Consider the following 25,688-nt stretch of genomic DNA (forward strand, 5'->3'; position numbering starts at 1 on the left):
AACCTGCAACCGAGTACATGCCCTTGACCGGGAGTTAAACCGGTGACACTTCGGTCTGTGGGCTAATGCTCTAACTGCTGAGCCAAACCAGCCAGGGCATTTTAGGTGGTTTTTATCATTGAAGATTACTATGTAGATATGTGTTCTGCTCATTATATTCCGCCCCCCCCTCAGTTGACAAAAGATGGAATATTTAATACTGAATTCTAAAAACAACTTCATATTTTCAGTGACACACTATTATCAACAACTGACTCGGAAATAAATCCAGGGTTTGGAGTTTTTCTGTTTGATCACCCAGCCCTCATTAGAAGGTGACTATGCCGACGCCCTGATCTTGAACTTCTGGGCTCCAATGTGACCCATAAACATCTGTTGTTTATCAGGCACTGGTGTTCTGGTCAGCAGCCCCAGAGGACTCAAACAAAGGGTCGGGGTCTCAGATGCTGTGGCCCCTGAGAAGCCAGCCAGCCCCAGGAAGTCCAGTCAAGTCCCAGCCACCCACAGGTGCGGACTTGTTCCCACAGCGTAAACAAGGTTTGCATCCCATTTTAAGTGTAGTTGGGGAGGTTGCTATTTAAAGAAAGCCTTTCTGGAAAGACAATATTTACACCCTGAGAATTCCAAACCCACACATTTTATGTTCTCTTAAAGTAGATGAACACAATCACTGTGGACTTCTGTCAGCTTCATTTCCTGCCCGGGATGAGCATCCTAAGCCCCAGGAGATGATATGCACGCTTATTGGTCCCAGGCTCTTTCCGTGGGGGAGTTCATCCCTTCCACACCTATGTCACTTGCAAGTCCGGCAAACACATTAACAGATGCACGAAAAACCCAGATGATCTTGGAAAAGCCCTCCTTTGTTTATCACTTATCAGAATGTTTTATAGGTTGGATACATAATCATTCCAGGGGGGAAGGAAACCAAATATTGCCACTTGACATCCTTAGTATATTTGTTTAAACCCAGAGATCTACGCAAGAACAGCTAACTAGAGAAAATCATCCGTGTTGATCTGCATGACTAAAGGAAGCCAGGTGGTCAGCGGCCCCCATAGCCGCAGCTCTGTTTTACTCAACAATAACAAGTTGTGTATAAATCGGTTTCCATGGTTTGTTCATCTCGGCCGCTTTGCAGGTGGCTGAGGAGACACAGCTTGTCACTGCGTGTTAAGGACCCAGCAATGTCACATTTGCCCCCAACAAGTTATGGACTAGTGTTTCATAAATATAAGGCTCTTTGTCTAAGAGGGGAGATTTATCCTGACAGGTTAAGGGACAATGATGGTCCTGACATCACTGTTTTGTCTGCTTTCTTTGCAGTTGCAATTACCCTTTGTTTTTCCTGCAAGAAACATTTCTCTCAAGTGCATGCAAGACACTGATGAATTCCTTTCTGATCTGAATTCGGTGGAGCCCAAAGAATATGCTCTAAGAAGTAAGTAGGTTTTCCTGGCCCGTCGGCTAGGTGAGCACAGGGCATACTGAGGTTTGTGCTGAGTCTTTTTAGAAAAACTCTTGAGAATTAAAGCACAGCACCGAATGGGGAAGACAAGACGAGCCTCAGTTTAGAAATTGCACCAGGAATCAAGGCGGGAGGAGGAATTTTTCTTGCAGAAGGCAGTAGAGGAAGTGGTATCAGTTCTAGCCTGAAGGAGTCTCTGGAAGCCCAGCCTCTGACTGAGACAAAAATGGTTTATACATTGTTTGATGCTGGTCACTCTTACTGAAGTTGATAACATTTCACTGTCGTATTAGATAGCTTGCATTGTTTCTTTTTCTAGATATTTAGTCTGCTTTTGAGAATGAATTGCTTCATGATTCAGGGAACAAGTCTTGCTTGTTACGTGTTTTATAGTAAATTCTGAAGCATGTGTTGGTTAGTGGACTGGCTCGGGCCAGAAGAAGTTCGACTGTCGCCAAACCTCTTTGCATGTGATATGGATGGATGTCAGGCTGTCGTAACTTATTTATTTTCGTAGTTTCCCCCAAATTATTCTCACAACTAAAGGGACATGTACCTTCTGCCAGAAGGGGGCAGGAAGTCAGATTCTCTTTCAGTGGGGTAACCTCTGTGGGTGAAGGATTGGTTGTTATGCCGATGGAAACCACTAACAAGGAAAAATGTGAAAACTCACTCTTTCCAAAGCCAGAAAAACTATCAGAGCAATTTCTATTTCTATTTTTCGGACCCATTTATTTTTGTATTGGAAAACACTCAGTGGCATAGTATACATCATACAAATAAGCAAAAGTTGGGGTTTAATACTGGGTAATTCAAAATAGCACATGATTGAAGCAACTGCCATTCCACACCCGATTAGGTGTCCTGATAGTTAATGAAATGGTGGGAAAAGAGAAATCCACCTAATTCAATAGCCACTTTCAACTCCCCTGCCGGAAGTGATTTTGTTTTGCTGCGATTCTCGGTGATATTGACAGGGAACATTCTGACAAGCCCAGGCCAAATAAGCTAGCCACCAAACTCCAGAAGGTACAGATGACTGGCGCAGGTTCCCAGTGATGGGGCAGGGACACATCTCGCCATCACCAGTCCCAAATTTATTTGTTAACGCTGTATTTGCCCCGGAAGTTCCTCTAGTCTGGCCAGAGAGGTTCCATCTGCAGAAGCCTGGAAAAGTTCCCCAAGATGAATGGTCCAGGGAAGAATGGAATGATTTACATAAACGGGATAGATGGCAATCGCTTCATTTAATAGACGAACACTATCTCCTATTGTTTTAACTGATTTTCATTCGAACACACCAGAAAATCTGGACATCCTTGCTTTAACACTTCGCCTGGCATCTGAGCCCAGCGCCTGGCTCTGACCATTCTCAGCGTGGTGTTCCTGTGGATGGAAAAGTCATGAGTCAATATTTTCACTTTTTCACGGGCAGGCGCTGTTCCCTGGGCAGGAGTTTTCTTATTTGGTCCCCCTCCCTCACCACGCGGAGGGTGTTTTTATCATCTCCATTTTATAAACGAGAAAACAGAGCCACCGAGGCGCAAAGTATTTTGCCTGAAATAAATGGCAGAGATAGGATGTGAGCCCAGGTCATCTGTTCCCAAGCCTGCACTTTCCATCACTGCCTAGGACAAAGAGAAATAAGGGGGGCGGGGGATCAGCAGCAGAAGGCATGAGGCAGAGCTCCATGTATCAGTGTGGAGGGAATACACAGAAGTAACATTAAGGAAAACAGTAGTAGAAGAATAGATACAATATATGTTTTTTAAAAATGCAAATGAAGGTGCCCTGTTGCATAAGGAGACAGGTATACAGTACTAATGGAAAAGAATACCTGAGAACAAAAACCTCCAAATTCAGTTAGAGGTCACCCTGGAGTGTGGGGTGCTTAGATGGGGGAGGCAATGGGGGACTCATCAGATTTCAAATGATGGGTCAAATTTTATTTTTTAAGCTGGGCGATGGGAACATAGGGGTTTTTTTTTGTTTGTTTTTTGTTTTCTGTTTATGCTGTTTTAATATGTTAAATGTTGCAGAATGTTTTAAAACCCTATCCCCGATCGAAAGCATAGAGTCTATAAGAAGCAGGATCTCTGATCGTGGGGGGGCTCTGAGGAGTAAGGTGGAGAGAGAGAGTGGATGAAATTCATCTGAAATGTTTGGTCTTGCAGGGAGGAACTGGAACCAATGTTTTCTGACTTCAGCCATCCAGGGATCCCCTCTCTCCATCTACTTGTCACACCCTCTCTGAGCATAGCTGTTGCTTCTCCCCAGGCCCAGAGCTGCTCTTATCACGCCTCCTGAGCGAATTAGTAGCATTTTACAATAGCCACTTGGAGCCCTGGCTGGTTTGATTCAGCAGTTAGAGTGTCGGCCTGAGGACCGAAGGGTCAAGGATTCGATTCCTGGTCATGGGCATGTACCTGGGTTGCAGGTTTGATCCCCCAATCGATTTGTCTCTCTCACATTGATGTTTCTCTCCCTCCTTCTCTTCCTCTCTCTCTAAAAATCCATGGAAAAATATTCTCGTGTGAGGATTAACAACAAAAAGTAATACCCACTTGGAGAGTGTGATGGGTTGAATTGTGTCCTCTAGCTGGAGACAGTGAAACCCTAACCCTAACCCCTGGTACTTGTGGATGTGACCTTTTTGGGAAATAGGGTCTTTGTAGATATAGTCAAATTAAGATAAGGTCATACTGGATTAAGGAGTACCCTAATCCAATGACCGGTATCCCTATAAGAGGGAAATAGAGACACAGTAGAATGCCATATAAGGACAGAGGCAGAGATTGGAATGATGTGTCAATGAGTCGGGAGAGCCAAGGAAAGCCAGAAGTTTCCAGCCGCCACCAGATGTTAGGAGAGAGGCATGGAAAAGATCCTCCTTGCGAGCCTCCAGAAGGAACCAGTCCTGCCAACTCCTTGATTTCAGACTTCCGGTCTCCAGAACCATGGGACCATAGATTTCTGTTGCTTTCAGCCACCCAGTTTGCGAAAGATTGTGAAGATAGCCCTAGGAAAGAAACACAGAGCTGCGGCCTCGCAGACACACCCACTAGAATAAAACAGCTTGCATTTTGATCTCAGATGAAAACCAAAGAACAAAGCAGTCTCAGGTCCTGGAACTCATTTTTCCTGAGATGTACCAGATCCACCCATGGCCCTTTCTTCAAGTTCAAGCAGACCCATTTGTAACACTGTCTGCAGCAGAGGCCTTGCAGGCGGCTGTTTACATGGAATTAAAACTGTGCTCATCATATGGAGGCCCTTGGGTTTCACATGAGTTCTGCATTTTTCTGCACTTTATTCCTCAGGGATGGAGTGAGGGAGGAGGGGGAGGCCTCTGGTTCCCAAGCAGCCTGCAGGGTTCTTCATTTCCTGTTTCCTCTAATCGCATAACATCCTTGAAATCTTCCTGAAGCAGCTACTTTTGCTATAAAACGTTCTTAACTCTTCTGATCCCTTCTCCCTGGTCCTACACCAGGTTCTTTGGCCACTCCGGAGGCTGGGCTGCTGAATTTCCTACTCTGATCACTTGTTCCCTCGGGCTTCCTCGTTGATTTCCTGGAATGATTATTTTATGCCTCCCGTCTGTGTCTCATCTTCTGTCCTGGAAGTCCAGGGCTGTGGGGTATGCCCCTGTTGGAGGAGGCAATCACAGGGAGTCCCTCGCTGGGCTAGCCAGTCCCTGGCCCCAGCGAGTCTGTTCTCCGATGGTCAGTGGAGGCCCATCTACTTGATTTGCAATCTCAGAAGTTGCCTCTTGTCCCCTCCGCTTTCGATCTGGAGGGCATCGTACTCCAGGCCAGCCCCTCCGCCGGCACCGGAGCTGGGGACAGAATAATTGCTGAAACCGAGAGAATCTCATCCTGGAGGAAGGGAGACACGGCGGCTCCACGGAAATTTCTGGGCTAACTGGGTTTCTCTAACATGGCCCTCCCCAAACATCACATTTTAATTCCTGGGACCTGTGAATGTTGCCTTATATGGAAACAAAATATTTACAGATGTAATTAAACGAAGGAATTTGAGATGGGGAGATCATTTTGGATTATCCAGGTGGGCCCTATGTGCAGTCACAGATCTCCTGGGAAGAGGGAGGGAGAGGGAGATTTGACACACAGAGGACACGGTGATGTGACCTTAGACCTGGAGACTGGAGTAACGTGGCCGCGAGCCGAGGACGCCAGCAGCGGCCAGAGCTGGAAGAGGCAAAGAATAGAGTCTCCCCTGGAGCCACCAGGAGAGCAGCCCTGGGGACACCTTGATTTCAACCCAGTGAAATTGACTTTGGACTTCAAGCCTCTAACCCCGTGAGAAAATAGCTGTCTGTGGCTCACAGCCACCCAGTCTGCGGAGATTTGTTACAGCCATCACAGAAAACCAATACCCATGCTGTCCTTGTTCTGCAAGTCCACGAGTAACGGTTGACCAGGCACAAGGGGGAATTCCAGGGGGTGCCTGCAAAGAACCTGCTTCAGGAGCTTGAAATCAGATCGCTAGCACGTTCCGATCGTTTTCTTCCTGGCAAGGGATCTCTGGCAACAGATGGTTAGCATTTTTGACACAGGCCCTGTATCATCAAAGACAGGGCAAGGACTATTCAATTCTCATTTATAAAATCCTCCACTATAATGCAGTGGTCTGCTAGGTGCTTAATACGTAGTTGCTATTAATGCTAAAGGTAATCATCACTTTCAGGATCTGTTTGTGGCTTAGCATTCTAGAAGTTTCTGCTGTCTTCAACATCATAGTATAGGTACATCTGTATTTTAAAAGTTAAGACCATTGCCCAGCTGGTGTGGCTCAGTGGTTGAGCATCAAACCCATGCACCAAGAGGTCGCTGGTTCAATTCCTGGTCAGGGCACATGCCCAGGTTGTGGGCCTGATCCCCATTGGGGAACATGCAGGAGGTGGCCAATTGATGTTGTCTCTCATTGATCTTTCTATCTCTCCCTTCCTCTCCCTTCCTCTCTCTAGAATCAATAAAGGAAAAAAAAAAAGTTAAGACCATTGGCTGAAGTCTTGCTTTCCTCCATTTAAATACAGAAATTAATCAACTCTGCATTTTAATACCCATATATCATTGCCATCATGTGAAAAAGAAAATGTGTCTGCTAATTAACCCAGCAGAATTGAAACGGCTTATTTTTAATCTTTTTGTAATGAAAACTTGGAACAACTGCCATGTGATTTGAAGTAGGAGGTGGGATTAATCATTAGTTTATTCTGTTCCTCCCTCTCATGACGATTACAATGGATTTTGATTTGGATGGTGCCCATAACCAGGCATCTCAGGCCCTTGACAGAAAATAATTAAGGATAAGGCAGGAAAAGGGCAACTTGTCCATTTGTGTTTATAATCAGAAAGGAAGCTAATGCAATTGAACAGTTGCAGCATACAAAATAACCCCAGCCAGAAAACCATAAATCCCACCCAAGGAAACCAGTGCACAAAACAAAACAGCAATTGGAAAGAAAACTAGAATTTAATCTTCCAAAGTGATGAATTGAGTGTCCCTCAGTATTCACATTTCATCTCTTGAGCTCGGTATCCACACCTGTCTTGTTTAATCTCCTTTCACCCTTGTAGTTCCAGAGCCTTAAACTGCAGGCTGCAGAATTTCAGATACACAGATAGTGATAGAGAATGGGATTGGGAAATCATTTAGTCTATTTATAATAAATACATGCAGCTTTCAAAATTGTTTTTCTTGACATGGGGAGGACTTCAAAGTACATTCATGGAATTGGATTTGGGATATTAGAACTTAATTTTTTCAAAGTTTCGTTTAATCCAGCGAATGTTTATGGAGCTCCTCTTCCAAGGTATCCATTAATGAAGACACGGCCCCTCTCTCACGTGGGAGACAGACAGGTGAACAACAGCATGGCTTTTGGTGTGGTGCGCTGAGCGGGAGTCTGGAGTCTCTCCTGACCGGTGTGGGGTGGGGGTGTCCTTCAGCCAGCACTCAAAGGAGGGACATTCCAGGCAGAAGGGCAGACAAGTGCGGGCCTGGTGCGACCTGTGTAAGGAGCAGAGGAAAGGGGTGTGGGAGGATGAGACTGGAGAAACAGGTCTGGTCACGCAGGGCCTTTGAAACCAGGCTCAGGAGTCTGGAATTAATCCTAAAGATCACAGTGGCCACGCCTGGCTGCACAGGGGAGCACCTGGGAAATTGTGCAAAAACAGTTCATGCCCAAACTCCACCCTGAGCAATGAAGTAACCCTTTGTGAAGGTGGCCTGGGCATTGGAAAGTTTAAAAACGCCCCAGGTGATACTAATGTCTGCCCAGCGTGGAGAATCACAGCTCTAGATGAGAGTTCTGCAAAGTGTTCTTCTAAAGGACCAGATAGGAAATATTTTTGGTTTTGTGGGCCATACAGCCTCTGTTGAAACTACTCAGTCCCCTACCGGTATACCTTGTTTTATTGCACGTGGCTTTAGTGCGCATCACAGGTGTTGTGATTTTTACAAATTGCAGGCAAGACCTTCCACCAGCAAAAAGCTTACGACTCGCTTTATTGCGGTGATGCAGAACCAGCTCGCAGCATCTCTGAGTTAAGTCTGTGTTGCGCAAGCAGCGTTGACAATGTGCAAATGAGCGAGAGAGATGTATTCCGATTGTTTACACGTGTTATTGTTTATTACAGTCGCTTCTCCTTATTGTCAGTGCTGCTTTCTGTGGTTTCAGTTACCTAAGGTTGACATTGGTTAGAAAATATCAAATGGAAAACTCCAGAAATAAATAATTTTTAGGTTTTCAACGTTTGTACATCCACTAGAAAGATATTGTTTTGCTTCGTAAAGTTGAAAAATATATTTATTGTTCTTAAACTAATTTTGTTTTCACGTAATGATATGTCTTGGAGCATTTCCTTCAGCAGCAAATGTACGTCGGTCTCGTTTTCCTTGTCGCCTATAGCATTATAAGATATGAACGTGCCAGAGCTCACTTAAACTTTTTCTGACAGAGGTTGAACTTTGTGAAATTGCCGACATTGAATGGTTTTTGTCCCATGAAATGGCATTTTCACATGGTTCAACCTAATAGTGTGTTTCCAACGTTTTGCTTTTACTAGCATCTTGCAGTGTGTGCTTCTGTGTTTCCCCGGGGCAGATTCTGGATGCTGACAGGCTGGGTCCCTGGGGACACCAGTTAGGAAGGCGTCTTTGGTGAAACCACAGACTCCGGCTCTGGCAGGCTTCAGCAAAAAGCAGAGTCGATCAGCAGACAGGAGGGGCAGCTCTCAGGATGGAGAGGAGGGTCAAAGACCTGCTAGGTTGAGAACTGATCAGGTCCAGACAGTCTCCAGGGTAGGGTCGCTGCACAGCCTCTCAGGGGAGCACCACAGGGTAAGGCCGGGCTTTGACTTGGGCTTTGACTCATTCCACCCTAGGCCTGGGGCAGGGCTGACGTCACTTCACAGTCTTGGGAGGGTAGAGTGGGAGCAGCCTGCGGGGTCCCGTCAGAGTCTGTAAGGGTAGGACCAAAAAGGAAGGGAAAGAAGGAGTATAAGAATGAGAAAGGAAGAAACAAAAGTGCAGAAATAATAAGAAAGTTCTGCAAATTCACCAGATACCAGGACAAATAACAAAAACAATAGCATGTTTTCACACCAGCAATGGTCAATTGGAAAATAAAATAAAAAAATAAAACACCAAGGAAAATAGCCAGCTACAGATTGTCTTTGTAATCTGTTTTCAGATTACCAAGGAGAAATATAAAATTGTAAGTAAGGACACAAAAGAAGATTTGGGTGAATTGCATGATGGCCAATGATGGCTTAATACAAAAATGAAGTCAGTGTCCCTCCCATATAATTTACACATTTGAAACATGTCTGTCTCCATGAGTTTTTGTGGGTTGGCGGCCATCTATGTGTCCACTGCCTGGGGAGTGGCTAAGTCTATGATGGTGATGAATGATTATATGGCAGTTGGACTCTCTGGACTAGATCAGCACAGTCACACCATGAAGAGGACACATGTAGCACGGAGTGACGTATGTAGAAGCAGGAGATCTGAGACACAAAGTCACTTATCTAAATTAAAAATACACCAAACAAGAACACCTGCAAATGAGAGGAGACACGTCCAGTGACAAGAGAGCACAATGAGTGGACTGTGGCTGCAGAATGCAGACACCCAGAGTGACAGCCGTACCTGTTTCCTGTCGTCGGTCATTTAACTTCAACAGGTTTCAATGGTGGAACTGAGTGCCTCTAAACTCATTTTTTTTTTTATTCTCACCCGAGGACATTTTTACATTTATCTTCAGATAGAGCGAGAGGGAGAGAGAGAGAGAAACATCGATATGAGAGAGACACATGGAGTGGTCGCCACCCACAGGACCCCAGGACCGAGGCCAGGGACAAACTGCAACTGAAGTAGCGGAACCGAACCCGGGACTCTCTGGACTACAGGCTGATGCTCTAACTGCTGAGCAAAACCGGCCAGGGCTAAATTCATTTGACAGTACACAGGGAAGCTAACTTTGCCCACTTCTTTTGCTTTGAAATGCAGTGTACGATTCCGTCGGGAAACTTGGGAGCAACGTTCTCGGTGGAAACGTGGACAGGCTGGGATGCCCCAGCGAGTGCCTCTCGGCCAGCGCTCCGTCCGGGAGCTTCCAGGGCCAGTACTGCAAGCTTCATGTCCTGCAGGTGAGCCGGGCCCCACGCGCGTGCTCTGCGAGGAAATGGTATGCTGCGGACCCATGACCACTCCACCGCCTGCTTTGCTTAATTAAAAAAAACACAAACGATTAAGATGTTTTACAAAATGTGAAAACTCAATTTTAAACCGTGGCAGAAAGTGGCTTGTGTGTTCTGAGCGTGGGACATTCCAGGAGGCAGTTAGTGCTCCTCCTAGCCTCTTCTATGGGGCAGGATCTCTGGAGGACCTCCGTGGGGAATCCACGGTCAAGTCCCAGCCAGTGTTCCTGGGCTAATGCTGACTTACCATCTGCTTTTGAAATACCAGAGGGAGGGGGGACTTCCTGTTACCCATAATCCTGTCCCAGAAACAGAGCTACAAGGCAGGAATTTGAGATTATCCTAGCAGATGGGCTGGGACTTCTATGACCACATCACTAACTCAGCTGCCTGAAGTCATAGGGCTCATGATCTTCAAAGCATGCAAAATCTTTTTTTTTTTATCCTCACCCAAGGACTTTTTTGCATTTCTCTTCAGATAGAGTGGGAAGGAGAGAGGGGGAAAGACAGAGAGAGAAATATTGATGTGAGAGAGACACATCGAGTGGTTGCCACCCACATGACCCCAACTGGGGCTGGGGACAAACTGCAACCGAGGTACATGCCCTTAGCAGGAATCAAACCTGGGACTCTCTGGTCCACAGGCCGACGCTCTAACTGCTGAGCCAAACTGGCCAGGGCAAAGCATGTTAATTCTTTTACTGCTGGGTGGGGGAGGGGAAACTAGTGAAAACATGGCTTCCTGTTAAATATAAAGATAGGCTATGCACATCACAACGCTAACAGAAAATAATCACTGGTTGACTGATCACAACAATATAAAACAATAAGAAATCCAAGCTCTTGGATATTAACACTATAAAACTGTCTTACAATGGTTAACCACTGGACATAGGAAGAGTCTCACCCAGCTCCATTTGTCCCCCTGAGAGTTATGATGATCGCTTCAGGGTTTAATCAGTGTGTACAAATGTCATACCCTATTTTCAAAGCGGATGAATGGTTTTGATATCAGAGCAAAAGGTCAGGCCTACACAATCATGCAGGTCATATGTTTAGATGCAACCCAGAAATCTTTATTTATAATTCCACCTTTGCTTTATTGGGACAGACATTCTAATTATTGGCCTGATGTATTAGTAAAATGTTCTATGAAGAAATGACAAGTTGGCAGTATGGCTGAGCACTGTAGGAGTATTAACTTGCAGTCCGGGAGAGGGATGTCCTGGGGTGGACTTTCCCACCCTGGGGGGCTGCTTTCTAAATAATCAGCTACATTAAGCCTTCGAGCATGTTTTAATTTAAATATGGGTGCATCTGCCGTTCTGTAAATTCCCCAGAACTCCTATTGTGGAAAAGCCATCTCCAAAGACGCCAATAAACGGCTTCCTCTTCTAGTATCTTTCTCTTCCCCATGTACTTGGTTCGTGGGTAGTGCGGCAGCAGCCTTGCTTAGAAACCGTCCCGCACATATTCCACGAACACTGACATTAAGGAACGCTGCGGCCTTCTGTTCCCAGGATGGAGCTGCCTACAGCGTGGGCGTGTGTGTCCCTGATTCTTGTGTGGAAGAGGACGTGACTGCAATGTCTCAGCTGGGTAGGTCCCAAGGAACACCCAGGGAAACTACTGTCTCAGCATAAAGTTTGAAAAACCCCAAGTCCTCGAAGCCAAGACAGGCCATTCTGTCAGGATCGAACCAAGCTTCCATCCTTATAAGTGCAGTAAGCCGAGACGAATGGAATTTTGGGGGTCTTGGGGGTGGTGGGAGGCGCAGGAAGGGAGAAGGTAGGAAGAGGGAGAAAGACAATGAGGAGGAGATAGGAGCTGAATCTTTCTGTGATACAATTTTAAATGGAAACAATCTTCCCTCGCAGTCAGCTCTGGGTTGGGCTTAGGAGAGGAGGTAGGTGGTCTGGTTTCTGTATCGCAGTGTGCTGTGCTGGGCCCTGTGTGGAGGTCTGTCGGCGGCCACATCCAGAACGCCGTGCTGAGCTAGGACTGGGGGAGGCCCGTGTGTGGTAATGGTTAGGGGTCAGCGCCCAGCTTTGGTCCTGGTTGTCACCCCCAGCTGTGTGATCCTGGGTAAATCGCTTAATGTCCCCATACTCCCCTCTCTTCCTCTGTACAGAGAGGGGTGGACAAGGACATTAAGTCTGGATCCAACTCTCTGTGGCCTTCCGATCACTGCAGACCTTAACAATGGAGAATGAATGCATTTGAGTCCACATGAAAGCTGGTTTGATACCCTCTAACTCTTTCAAAACGCAAAGGAAGAGCTTTAAAGCCTAAAATTGCTATGATTCTTGTGTCTATTCTGATTATCCAAATAAGAATTAACGACAGCCCTGGCCAGCGTGGCTCAGTTGGTTGGGCATCGTCCTGTGCACCCAAAGGTTGCTGGTTCGATTTCCGGTTAGGGCACATGCCCTGGTTGTGGGCTCCATCCCTGGTAGGGGGCATGCGGGAGGCAGCTGATGGATGTTTCGCTTTCATATCCATGTTTCCCTTTCTCTTTCCCTCTCCCTTCTTCTGTCTTTAAAATCAATTTTTAAAAATATTTTTAAAAGAAAAACACTGTTTTTCTACTCCCAGAACCCTTCTGACACCAAATGTGTGGGTTTTCCCCTCACATTATGTAGTTCTAACACTAATTACCTGTAGGTAGTGCTGACCCTACAGATAGATTAAGGGCTCAGTCCCAAAAGACTGCCCCCTACTTCAGGTGCCAATTGGAAGTAGTGGGTCCCCAGGCTACCCACACTTCTGACTTGGCTGCAAATCAGGGTTCCCATGACACCCTCCTCAGGTTTGATGATTTGCTTTAATGGCTCACAGAACTCAGGGAAACACTTCGCTTACTATCCCTGGCTTATTACAAAAGACAAAACTCAGGAAGAGCCAAGCAGAAGAAATGCATTGGGCAAGGCATGTGGGAAGGGGCACAAAGTATCCGTGCCCTCTGAGGGTTTATCACCCTCCCAGCACCTCACATGTTCATCAGCAGGCTGAACCACTTCATCCAGGACTAAATCATTGGCCGCTGGTGATTGTCTCTATCCCCAGCCCCTCTCTCCTCCCTAGAGGTCAGGGATGGGGCTGAAATTTCCAACACTCTAGTCACGTGGTTGGTTCTTTGGGCAAGGGGCCCTCAGCCTCCAGGAGTCACCCTATTAGCATAAACTCAAATGTGGTTGAAAGGAGCTTATTATGAATAACAGCAGGTGTTCCTCTCACCCCTGACACTCAGGAAATTCCAAGGGCTTTAGGAGCCCTGTATCATGAACTAAGGATGAAGACCAAAGATATATTTATATCACAATATCACACCCATTATTTAAAGTCCTCTTTTAAGTGTTTATATGCAGTTGGTTTTCAATAACCTTAAATTGTCCTCTGAATTTATGATTATCTCTAGAGCTTCAGGTACATTATTTATCTAGCCAAATATTTGTGTGCTGGTAAAAAAAACCCCAATTGTAATAAATCAAATTTAAATTTCAACTCTTGTTGAGTGAGTCATAAATATCCTAGCAACAAAGATAAATTTGCAGAGTCGCTATTAAATTAGCATTTCAAGTGAATAAATGACTCCCTGAGTTTATGTTCATATCATTTAAGAGATTTTATCAATCAGCCTAGTTTTTTTTAATGCTAAGCTTATTAGTCAGAGTTGACATTAGAATAAAATAAGAGCTTAGAAACTATTACCAATACAATGATATTTTTATTTATTTTTCAATTACAATTGATATACAACATTATATTAGTTTCAAGTATACAACATAGTGATTAGACGTTTGTATAAGTTATGAAGTGATCACCCCAACGAGTCCAGTGCCAATCTGACACCACACATAGTTATTATGATGTTATTCCCTATGCTGCACTTTACATTCCCTTGACTGTTCTAATAACTGGCAATCTGTGCTTCTTAATCTCTTTCACTGTTTTCACCCACCCTCCCAACCCCCTCCAGTCTGGTGACCACCAATTTGTTCTTTTACAAAGATATTTTGGTGATTCTCTGAGGAACTGGAAAAGGATTAGGGTGAGCAGAGCTGACTGGGTGGATACAATTTCGTCTTCACTGCCAAAGGCATTGCACAGAGGCTGCAGACAGAAACGAGAGGGTCTCGGCTCAGGGGAAAGGTTCCCATCTGTAAAGGATTTGTCCCCTCTTCCTTAAAGCTTTTTGATGGAGTTGCCAATATGTCCCTTACAGAGGTGGGGGTAACTGGCTCAGCAATCTCAGGAGGAAGCTGTATGTGCAGACTTTCATCTCCTGGAGCAGGCAGGCAGGGAGTTAACACATGGAGACCATACAGATGAGCCAAAAAGAAATGAGCCCAGTATTGCAGGGAGAGGAAAAAAGACTGGGCAGAGCAGAACATACCGCAAAAAACTGCAGTGTGGTTGCCGTAGGGTGTTATAAAGTTTCAACCAACAGACTTTGTGTGGGTTCCCGAGAGTGATAATATGTAACACCAGAGTGTTGAGATTCTAGATAAAATTTGGTTGTGATGATTACAAACCCAGTTACAGGCCCTAACAATTCATATCTGCGTTATTTTGGTGTCACTGTGCTCCGTTTCCTAGGGATTGTTGGGAAGGAAAACATTTTCCTTCTACCCTTCTAAGTTCTTTGACTGGTCTAATTAAATTGACAGAAGACAGGTTAACAGGAGAAAAACAAAATTTTAATTTCATAGGTATGGGAGCCCCATAAAAATATGAGGCCCAAGGGCAAGTTGGGCAGTTGGGGCTTATATGCCATCTTGGGCTAAGGAGTGGGATGGGGCCTGGGGCTTCAAAGGAGAGAAGAGTAATTCCCAGGATAAGAAGAAGAACAGATGTTTGGTAATTAGATGTTTGCCTTGCCGTACAGATGGGGTATTCAGATCAAAGTTATCTCTGGTAATAGATTTCTCTCTGAGCCAAGCCCCCTGCCTAAATTCTCTTAGGCACTTGGTGGTGGAGTGTTCTGCTCCTCCCCTGCATCCTGTAACAAAACACTATTACCTGGGCAGTTTCAGCTGCATCACTCCAATCTCTAGCTCTGTCATCACATGGAGTTCTGTTCTACATGTCTCTCTGTGTGCAAACTTCCCTCTTTGTATGAGGTCACCAGTCATACTGAATGTAGGGTCCACCTAACCTAGTATGAACTCATCTTAAGTTGATTATATCTGCAAAGACCCTATTTCCAAATAAAATCACATTCACGGTTCCCAGGGGTTAGGGTTTGAACCTTTTGTGGGGACATAATTCAACCCAGAAAACTACCTAATACCTAGCTTCCTAGTTTGGCTGGATTATCTGAAATCCCTTAAACACAACATGGAATTGGGAGGGTGGTGACTCAGCCACTTAGCCCAGGGTCCTGCACTTACAACATGTTTGAGCAACATTAGATGAATCTGACCAAAGTTTAATTGTGAGGCCAATGACCTTACCTGGTCACAGGGACAACACAGAATGAAAAAGAAGGAGCTTGGTTTAAGGATCTCCTAACACTGAGTCAGTAAACTTTATCTAGACTCAGCTTTGAAGGGCTGCATGCTTGCAGAAATAGGGGACTCTTTCTTGGTCTGTCTCCTGCCCTGATAGAAATTTTAGGACATCACTGGGTGGTTACACTGTCTCCCTTTGCACTGGTCCAAAGCAATGAGTACTAAGCTGCTATACTCAATGGCCAACGGCCCCTTACAATAAGCTATAAACTGCCCCCTTTCTCCTGCTCTGTTAGGCTAATCTCATCTTGCTTTGCTGATTATAATAAAAACCACAGGCCTCCCTAGTAGAACAACGGGCTAGAACTACAAGGGATGACCTCCCCCCACGACTCTCCCTGATGGAGTCCCCAAGTGTGGTTGAGACAATGGAGCTATTCGGGTAAGAACTCCTTGAACTACCCACAGAAGTACCTCTCTGATTAAGAACTCAAAAGGAATCGAAAACATTGCACAGAATACCATTTCCTGTTCTCAGTGTAATTCAGAAAGGATTTATCGAACACTCTTCCAGCAGCCCTTGTGTGTGACATTGCACATGTGTGCAGGGGGACAATCCAAAGAATTGGGAGTTCGTCATTTGGGGAAACCTATTATCCAGGTAGTAAGAAGAGTGCCCGAGGCTCCTGGGAAATAAATGGTCAATGTCAAGTTGAGTGCTAGGGACAGGCTGGTGTGGCGAGGGGCTCTGGGCCAGAGGGAAGAGAGCCACACTGGGGAGGAGAAGAGGGGACATTTATAGCGATGGCTTCAGCTGGCCCGAGTTAGTAAAGATTTGGGAAGGTTTCGTCTTCCCCTGGGTGGACCTAGCGTCTGGCAGTGTAGATAGACATTTAAGGTTGACTGTGCTCTCGACCATGGCAGGATTCCGAGCCGGGTGCGGGTGCCTCTCAGGCTGCTGGGCTGAGGACATGGACTCGGGCCCAGCCAACCCAGCCGGCCCTGAGCTGCCTCGTCCTGAGTCGGCCTGGCTCCCTGCCCAGTGCTGCCCTGTTGAGCACAGCGATTTGATGAGTTCCTGTGTGAGTTTTCCAGGGCCGCCTTAGCCAAACACCGCAGCCCAGGGCCTCAAACAACAGGAGTTTATTTCTCACATTTTTGGAAGCCCAAGATCAAGGTGTGGGCAGGGTTGGACTCTCCTGAGGTCTCTACCCTTGGCTTGCAGATGGCCTTCTCACGGTGCCTTTGCACGGCCCTTCCTCTGTGTGCTCACGTCTGCCCGTTTCCTCATCACATAGGGTCCGGGTTGGATTGGACCAGGGCGCACGTTAGTGTCCTCACTGGAACTCGATCGCCTCTCTGAAGGCCCTGACTCCAGATGCAGTCACCTTCTCGGGTACTGCAGGAACCCCTGAGTGTGGGGCGGACACATTCAATCCATAATGGTCCCTTTTCAGAGCACCTCTGAACTTGATTTTAGGAACTCTAGGGCTCAGTTCTGTGCTACTGATTCTCTTCCCCTCCTGCCCCTTAGGATCCTAGAGTCCCGTGATTAACACGAGAGGAGGGTGGGTGTTCCGGAGAAGGAGGCAGTGGTGTCCACAGTGCAGCCCCCAGACCTAGGAACTAGGGTCCTGTCCTGGGCTCCACACTTTAGGGACCGTCCTCTGGCCTTCCTCTAGCTGCCCCCTATTGGATGAGATGTCTGTAGGGCCAAGGAGACCTGCCAACCTGGAGCCTGCCTCTTCCCTTCCAGTTCACACTGAGTGTCTAGGACCTGGAATTCCTGCCCAGCTGGCTCCCGGCCCCCCTCTAAGGAGTGACTTCAGGGGAGGTGGAGTTAACGGTGGAGCTGAGGCTGCCCACACTGGGAGGAGAAAGGAGTGGGCCAGGGGCGGGGGGCTGGGGGTGGGACTCTGTGGAACCCCCATGTGCTCCTGCCCAGGAAGGAATGTAAGGGATGGGCCGACGAGTCTGAAGGCCAAAGCTGATAATGCCTTCAGTGTAACCAAGTTACCCCTACACACATGCACACACACACACACACACACACACACACACACTTCCAGCATTCATCTGGCTTCTATTTCGAGGTTTAAAAGTCACTGCCACACTCCAAAGTGGTTATGGTGATGGAGCTGGGAGGAGCCAGGAACATCATTTTGTGAGTATCCAGTCCCGACCATCCATGGGGTAGTGGGCAGTGTCAACCCGTGGCCCTGAGGAGCTATCCACGTCCAGGCTTGCCTGCTCAGCAGCGGGGTCCGGGGCTCCTGTGTCCCTCAGGCTCTGGACACTGTTGCTCAACATTGTCAGGCTTCATCCTCCAGCGGACAAATGGCTGTGCAGGAGGTTCCTGGGGGCAACGCAAGTCGGGTCTGCTGTGACCTGCTTCTCTGGGCTCTGGGGCCTGGGAGGTAGCTCGGCGCGGGGCCTGGGAGGGAGCTCGGCGCTGGGCCTGGGAGGTAGCTCGGCGCTGGGCCTGGGAGGGAGGTAGCTCGGCGCTGGGGCCTGGGAGGTAGCTCGGCGCGGGGCCTGGGAGGGAGATAGCTCGGCTCTGGCCTGGGAGGTGGCTGCTCTAGGATTTAGACCATTGGAGAAAATGGGGGTTCATTTTTCCGCTGTTGTTAAGCCCATGCTTCTTGGGAAGGGAGGATTTAGATATAACAAACTACACTTTTAAAAACAGTAGAAGGTGAAGGAAATTTTGTCTGGAAGTCCAGAGGTTTACTTTATTTTTTGTTCCTAGTTCTGTTGTCTCCTACTTTCTGTTGCATGCAGGGCCTCAGGGAAAATACATATACATATATATATTTTCAACAGTTCAGATAAACTACAAAGCTTTCACATCTCGATGTTGAATTTCCCCGCGGCCTCCAACTGCACTAGAAGGTTTTCGCTGCTGGGCCTCGCAGGGTGTCTGCAGAGGGACACCACGGGACGGAGCTGGGCTTCGCTTTGCCGGCCCAGGAAGTTGGTTTTCTCTGTTCACACAGGGTCATCAGGCTGGGGGCCTGGTTCTCACGGCCCAGAGGCTCATGAATGAGTGGTTGATTAACAAATGCCAGTTGATTCCTGTAAATTAGAAAAGTAACTTCCAAGGGGACAGACGTGTCACTGGTCAGTACACTTCTCTTTTCGTGGAAGAGTTTATTTGGGAATGTCAAATACTACCAGGAAGTGGCTTGGGGTGTAGCAATTCAGAGCAAGTGCTGTGGACATTTCAGAAGCCCTTTGGTCAGACTTATGGGAACAGTGGGTATTGGGGTGGAAGGGGCATCAGAATACATTGTGTCCAACCCACCCTTCCTTATTATGCAGATAAAGAAATGAGACCCAGAGAGGTAAAGTGACTTGCCCAGGGTCACACAGCCAGGTGGCTCAGACCCACGCCTCCTGGATGCAAGACTAGGCAGTGTAGTGTGGCCAGATAAGGTAGCATGAGGGAACAGAAAAACCACATTCTTCAAGTTCATACAGCTCTGGGCTGAGTTCTGGCCCTGCCACTGAGCGGCAATAATAAGACAACCAACATATATTGAACTCTTACTACGTGCCGGGTACCTTCTGAGCACTTTATAGCCATTGCTGCCTTTAGTTCTCAAGACAGCCCTATGAAGTAGGTATTTACCTAGGGGGAAACTGAGGCACAGAGTGATAAAGTAATTTGCCCGTGGTATACAGTAAGGGGAGGACCGGGCTCCCAAGTTGCAGAACCTGTATCCCTAACCTTTATGCTCAAGTTCACGAACTTATCTGAGGAGATTTGTCCTTGTCTGTAAAGTAAGTTGAAAGATAGGTCCTTGTAGGATTGTGGATGGATTAGAAATAATGACCAAAATATGTCTTATGTCTCGTGGGCACTTAAACGCAGCCTTTTTGGTTACTTAGAGTTGATGTTGCCATTTTATTAAACCACACTGTGTCCCTCATCCTTTGTGGAGGTTTTGGAGGTCCCCTGGTTCTGAGGTTCTCAAAGTGTATACTCTGATGACCTTGTTAGAAATGCAGGTTCTCAGGGCCCAGCCCAGACCTCCTGGACGAGATACTTGCAGGGAGCATCCGTTTACCAGGCTCTGCAGGTAATTCTGAGGCACAGTGACGTCTGAGCCCACTGCCCTGGTCTCATCACTAATATCTTTACAAACTCGCTCTCATGGTGACTAATTAGCTGTGTCCTAAATGGTGCTTTTTAGTTTCAATTTCAGACCATCCCTTTCCCCATCACATTGTGGGCTTCCACTGCATCACTCCATCTCCGTGCGTTTATCACTCTTGTGGGGACCTGCTCACAAGCAGACCCAGCCTGGCGATGGCTCGGGACTGGCATCCCCAGTGCTGTGCGCTAGGAACGGACGTGGGAGTCTGGGCAGAGAAGTCAGGAGCCCGTGGCCACCTCCAGCGGGGCTCAGTGATCCTAGTTCTGTGGGTTTCAGCATCACTGTGCTCCATTTTCCCCATCCATCTGTGAATCAGAGATATTAAAAGCCAGCTGTCCTTTTTGATGCCAACAATTTGTTTTGAAATAAGAGATATGAAGACTCTTGGAAAAGTAGAAAATATTTATCGGCAAGAAAAGCCTTATTAATACAATCCTTTTTTCCCTTCTTGGTAGGCATTTTAAGATTCAGAAATGTTTCGTTTTGGGCTCCGTCTCTCTCTCTCTTTACAAGGAATGTGTCCTCCACATCTGGTGTGGCCGTGGCCAGATGTGCCGCCGGAATGTTCCCCCTGGACACGTTTGCTGCTGTGTGTCTGTGAGTACGGGACCTGCGGTGCCTGTAGTGTACGTCGGCTGGGATGTGTACGTTGGGGCTGTTGAGCCGACCCCGACTCGCCAGCGACACTCAGCCTTGACTTCTCAGTCAGCGAGTGCTGTCCGGCCCTGCTCCCTGTGTGCAGGGAGATCAGCATTTGCCTGAAACAAGAACATGCAGGTGTTCAGGAGGAAGGCTGGCCACACCCAAAGGTGACTGGGTTTCAGCGCCACTGAGAGGTGTATCCCGACCCGAATTCTCCTGGTCCTATCATGTGACCTCCAAGATGAACCTCCCTTATTTGAGGCCTGGTTGCTTTCACAAGCACCTCGGCAGTGGAGCCTGTTCCTTCCTGTTTGCATCCTGCCTTCCCCTGAGGAGAGACTAATGGAAGTGCTGGCCTGTAGCTCGAATCATTTGATAAGGTGCCTTCCTGAAAACCTCATTCAAACTGCCCCCCTGTTAGGAGATATACGCCTCTGTTTCATCACTCTGTCACCAGCATCGAAAGCCATCTTTATAAACACTGCCATCCAGTGTGGCTCAGTGGATTGAGCGGTGTCCCGTGGACTGAGAGGTCCCAGTTCTATTCCAGATCAGGGCACATGCCTGGGTTTCTGGCTCAATCCCCAGTAGGGGGCGTGCAGGAGGCAGCTGATTGATGTTTCTCGCATCGATGATTCTATCGCTCTCTCCCTTTCTCTCGCTCTAAAAAAGAAATCAGTAAATATTTTAAAAAATAAAAAAACTACCAATTTGATAAATAAGTTGGTTTAGTTTACACTTGAAAAAATTGGTAATGAGGTTTTTTTTCCTAAGTTTACTTATCTGCTATTTATAGTCTACTGTCCCTTTTCCACGTGTGAGTTATTTGGGTTCTTATGGATTTTTAAAGTTCATTATATAGATACAATATATGAATTTCTTAGTAATATCAGCTGCAAATATCTTCTGATGTTTTCATCACTCTGTTTATGATTTTCTTATAATTATAATAAGGACTTGAGTGAAATCCATTAATCTTTTCCTTTGTAATTTCTCTCATTAATTTATTCTAAGAAAGCTAGTTCCAACCCTTAGAAGTGTTAAGAGGGAGCTGTCTTCCAGGAGGGGGTTGGGAGGTCTTGTTTGCTGGGCCGGTTTCTCTGCATTTTCCGCAGCATCGTGGTGCAGGTGTGAGGGAGGACTCGGCCACACGTGTGTGTCTTCTCCCTGCAGGTTCTTCACCCTGCTTGGCCTCGCCCTTCCTCTGGCTGGAACCGCATATGTGGCAGCCAGGGGGTGGGGGTCCCCCCCACCCGAGGCACACTCGGCCACGTATGGGAGTCTGCCTTTGCGAGAGACGGACAGGAGTGAACCAAGACACAGAGTCCAGTGGCCGGGTGGCCGGGCCCATCTCTCGCTGTCTGGAACCCCGACCAGAGGAAAAAGTAGGCATTTTAACAAACCAAGACCACTCGCGAGAGGGGACTCAGAGTAGGAAACTGGAAAGGAACCCCGCAGTGCCAACGTCTAGCAAGTGGCCCGCAGCCTCCGAGTGCCAGGGTGGGGGTGGGCCTCTGCTCGGCACAATCCAGTCTTTGTTCACCATCAGCATGTTAAGGCAGGGTCACTCAGAATGCTGCCTTACTTCTTGGGGACAATTATCTAGTGTGTTTGTGCTTCTCAAAGGCTAGGTCAGCCCGAGCTTGGGTAGTAACCCTCTAAGGAACAGTTCCATGATCACAATGTCTGTTTGCAGTGTCATGGCACACAGATGACTCAGAACCTTCCTGGCATGGCCAAGGTAAATGATTTAAATGTACACAAAGCCAGGGCAATGAGTAAGCAACGAGCTGCTTAAAACACGGAGAGAGTCTCTGAGCCAGAAGTAGGATCCCGGCGTAGTGTGGTGAAGGGCAATGGCAGTGAGTCACACTGGGTTGTGTTTTAGTTAAAAAATCAAGAGCATTACCTTCATTTGCACCTGCCCAGATGGCAAAGCAAAGAGAACACACACACACATTCACATGCACACATGCACACACGCATGCATGTGCATGCACACGCACCCTGAAACAAGAATAGCCTTGTCATGCAAATACCATTAGAACACGTGATATAATTTCCGGCAGAGCCCCTGTAGGTCCACACGATTGTCCTTATTTACTCCAACGAGGGGGATAAAAATCAAACAAAATTTCAGTGAACGGACCAGAAGAATACGAATATGTGATAGAGTGGCTTCGGGGAGTCCGTCCAATGTGGAATGCACAGTCATGATTTTATGAGATGCTGTTTGGATCTTCAGGCAAAAACAAAAACAATAGCACTCCAACAAAAAACCCCAATAAGATAGTCAATGAAAAACAAGTTTGTAGTCCCCAGATTGGAAGCCGGCTGCCATCCCGGGGGCTCCCTGCGACCCCACAGTAGTGGGAAGGGTTCGTTGCTGGTCTTCTGTACAGGTCCATCCCTGCTGCCCTGTATTTTCTACCTTTGGGCCCTGGTTTGGCTGCGTGGAGCCTCAGAAAAAAAACTACTTGCTCTCTTGTTTCGATTACAGCCCCATCAGATTTGGGGAACAGTTATGATGACCTCCCCCAAGGCTCAGAACCCCTCAATTATTTCTTACATGACCAGCTCCCTGGCTGTTGTGTAGTGGGTGTGGCAAAAAGAGCTGAGACTTAGCAGTCCCCATTCAAACCTGCCGTGGTGTCTAACTCTGCCTTTGGTCAGGTTGTTTGACCTCTAGGAACCTCAGTTTCCACATGTGTAAAACGGGGGCATAGAATGGGATTTGTTGAAGGAATTAAATGAGATGATGTACTTATCTCCTCCTAATTTGTTGCTCCTTTCCTAATTCTCTTCAGTGAAGCCAGGAGAGGGGAGGATGGATAGGGGCCAAGACCTCTTGCGGCACTGACCTGGCTGAGGTCCACTGGGTTCCAGGGACCTGCTGCATGCTTCTAACTGTCACACTGGGGGGAGCCTACAGTTGACACAATCCGTCATTGCTGATCATCGGCAGGTGGTGATCCCGCGAGCCCGCTTTTTAAGGCCAGATCACAGGATTTAGGGCAGACACACCTGGGATGGTGTTAGAAATTGGCCACTGAAACGTTAGCTTCTTCACCCCAAATGACCCTCTCTATGATCACGAAACTAAGGTTTTGTTCACTTCTTGAGCAGCTATATTTAACTGTAGCCTCAAAGTAGGGGGTTTCCATGTTCTGTTGCTATAGCAGTTATTTTTGTTTTTGTATTTCATACCATCAAGGCAAAATATCACATTCCTGAATGTTTGAAAATAATCATCGATATGGAGAGGCCCTGAGGTTCAGCATTTTCTTCTCTTCACTTTTAACTCACCAGCAAGTCAAATCAAACTAAGACCCTGAGTCTTTTGGAGGTTTGGAGCCAGACTGGGCATTTCAGATTTCTGGTTCTTGGCCCTCTGAATAATCGCTGCATTTGCTTAGCATGGTTTCCTGTTACATGAACCTCTCCTTCACCCTTTAGATGAGAAAAATAGGAGCGAATGTTTGAGGATGTTTTTGTGAAGTAGATGGCTGTGGATCTCAGCTCCTGGCGGTAGGGCCCTCGCTCTGTTCATGGCTCCCCGTGGGCTCTCAGTGATAATAACCAAGAGACTCCAGAGGAGCTGCCAGGGTTTTTAAAGCCCTGGTACAGCCAGTGCGTCTCCAACTTTGGTGGACATCAGATCTCCCGAGGGCTTGTCACCCCAAAGATTCTGATTCAGTCGTTCTGGGGTGGGGCCTGAGATGGTGCCTTTCCAGCTAAGTTCTGGGAGCCCCACGTGGAGAACTGAGCCCACGCTCTTCCCTGTGCTCGGCGCTTCATAATGCTTCCCACTTACGAGCGAGTGACGTGGTGCTCGGAGAGGCTGTCTTCCCCAGTGAGCAGTTATTTTCAGAAGGTTTTATAAGCTGCTGCTAGTTAAGTTGACCTGCAAGTAGACTTTAGATGGAAAAAATAATAATGATAGCAAAATGTATTCAGTATTCGCTTGCCAAGCTAGGCGCTGGGCCAGATGTCTGACAAACGGTCTTGAATCCTCACGAGAACACTGCCAAAAAGTGTGCTTAATGTAAAAGTGAGGAAATAGGCCCAGGGAGGCTAAGAAACTTGGTGGAGCTTGGCAGAGGCCAGATTCAATGTCTCTCCCCACAGTCTGTGGCTCCTTGGGGAGCTTGGGGGGAGCCAGGGGACGCTGGTGTAGGACTGCTCGTTGTGCTGGGGCTCTGCCAAGTCCTAGTGAGTGCAAAGCCCTGGAAACGAGAGGCTGAGCTGCCTCCAGCAGGCACACTCGAGAGCGACTCCAGTGGAAAAACGCATAGTTATGGCTGGAACCTCAAAATGTTAGGCAATTACATTATTCCATTCAAGAAATTGATTTAGCCCGGCTGGTGTGGCTCAGTGGATTGAGCATCGTCCCATGGACTGAGAAGTCCCAGGTTGATTTCCAGTCAGGGCACATGCCTGGGTTGCGGGCTCACTCTCCAGTAGGGGGCGTGCAGGAGGCAGCCAATCGATGTTTCTCTCTCATCGATGTTTCTATCTCTCTCTCCCTCTAAAAAAATCAATAAAAACATAAAAAAAAAATAAAAGAAATTGATTTGGATTGCCAGAGTGTGGTTATAAGCCAGTTCTCACTTGTGAATAGGTTTAATTCTGCAAGGACTTCTGGTCCCATGATGTTTATGGCACCAAGCTACATCCAGGAGAAAATGTGAGTCTCTTGGAGGCAGCTTGAGGTTTTTAGGCTCCCACTTCACAATTCTAGCCACTTAATTGGCTCCCAGAATGAGTTAAATTCAATGAAAAAATAAAGGGAGTAAATTAAGTAGGAGGGATTAACTATTCTTAAAACAACAGGGCTTGAAATAGTGAGCATAGTAGCAATGATATTATCTCATTTGTTCTTCACATTGGTCCTATGTTTAAAGGTCTACTTAGATTCCCATTTTGCAGATGTGGAAACTTAGGCACAGAGAAGTCAATTCACTTGGTGAAGGTCACAGAGATAATAAGTAACAGCAGACTCAGAGCCAGGAATGTCTAACTATAAGGCCTGCCCCTTACCTCTGGGCCACCTGCCTCTCTATTTTCATATCTGTACCTTGACAGGTAGGGATGTTATTTGCAAGTGGTTTGTTCTTGAGAGAGGACCAGGGATGCCATCTCTAGCAAAACGCTGGCCTCATGTAGTTTCTTAATGATGTCTAAGTTCCCCTCCCCCTAACCCTTTCTAACCCAGGACTGTGGTCAGATGTTGGCATCC

The 25,688-nt window shown here is 47.0% G+C and overlaps 1 protein-coding gene across 1 annotated transcript in view; it reads left to right on the forward strand.

The window, feature by feature from the left end:
* Nucleotides 1–1,284: 1,284 nt before the first annotated feature.
* The window catches only part of LOC118619283 (O-acyltransferase like protein), a 50,585-nt gene continuing 26,181 nt past the window's right edge, over nucleotides 1,285–25,688 (forward strand). The window contains exons 1-5 of the mRNA XM_036245969.1: nucleotides 1,285–1,441; nucleotides 10,004–10,143; nucleotides 11,715–11,793; nucleotides 20,263–20,404; nucleotides 24,020–24,156. Coding sequence (XP_036101862.1) covers nucleotides 1,285–1,441; nucleotides 10,004–10,143; nucleotides 11,715–11,793; nucleotides 20,263–20,404; nucleotides 24,020–24,156 — 655 coding nt within the window. The remainder of the gene's footprint in view (nucleotides 1,442–10,003; nucleotides 10,144–11,714; nucleotides 11,794–20,262; nucleotides 20,405–24,019; nucleotides 24,157–25,688) is intronic.

The sequence above is a fragment of the Molossus molossus genome, unplaced genomic scaffold (genome assembly GCF_014108415.1).
Source record: "Molossus molossus isolate mMolMol1 unplaced genomic scaffold, mMolMol1.p scaffold_m16_p_6, whole genome shotgun sequence".
NCBI classification, from domain to species: domain Eukaryota; kingdom Metazoa; phylum Chordata; class Mammalia; order Chiroptera; family Molossidae; genus Molossus; species Molossus molossus.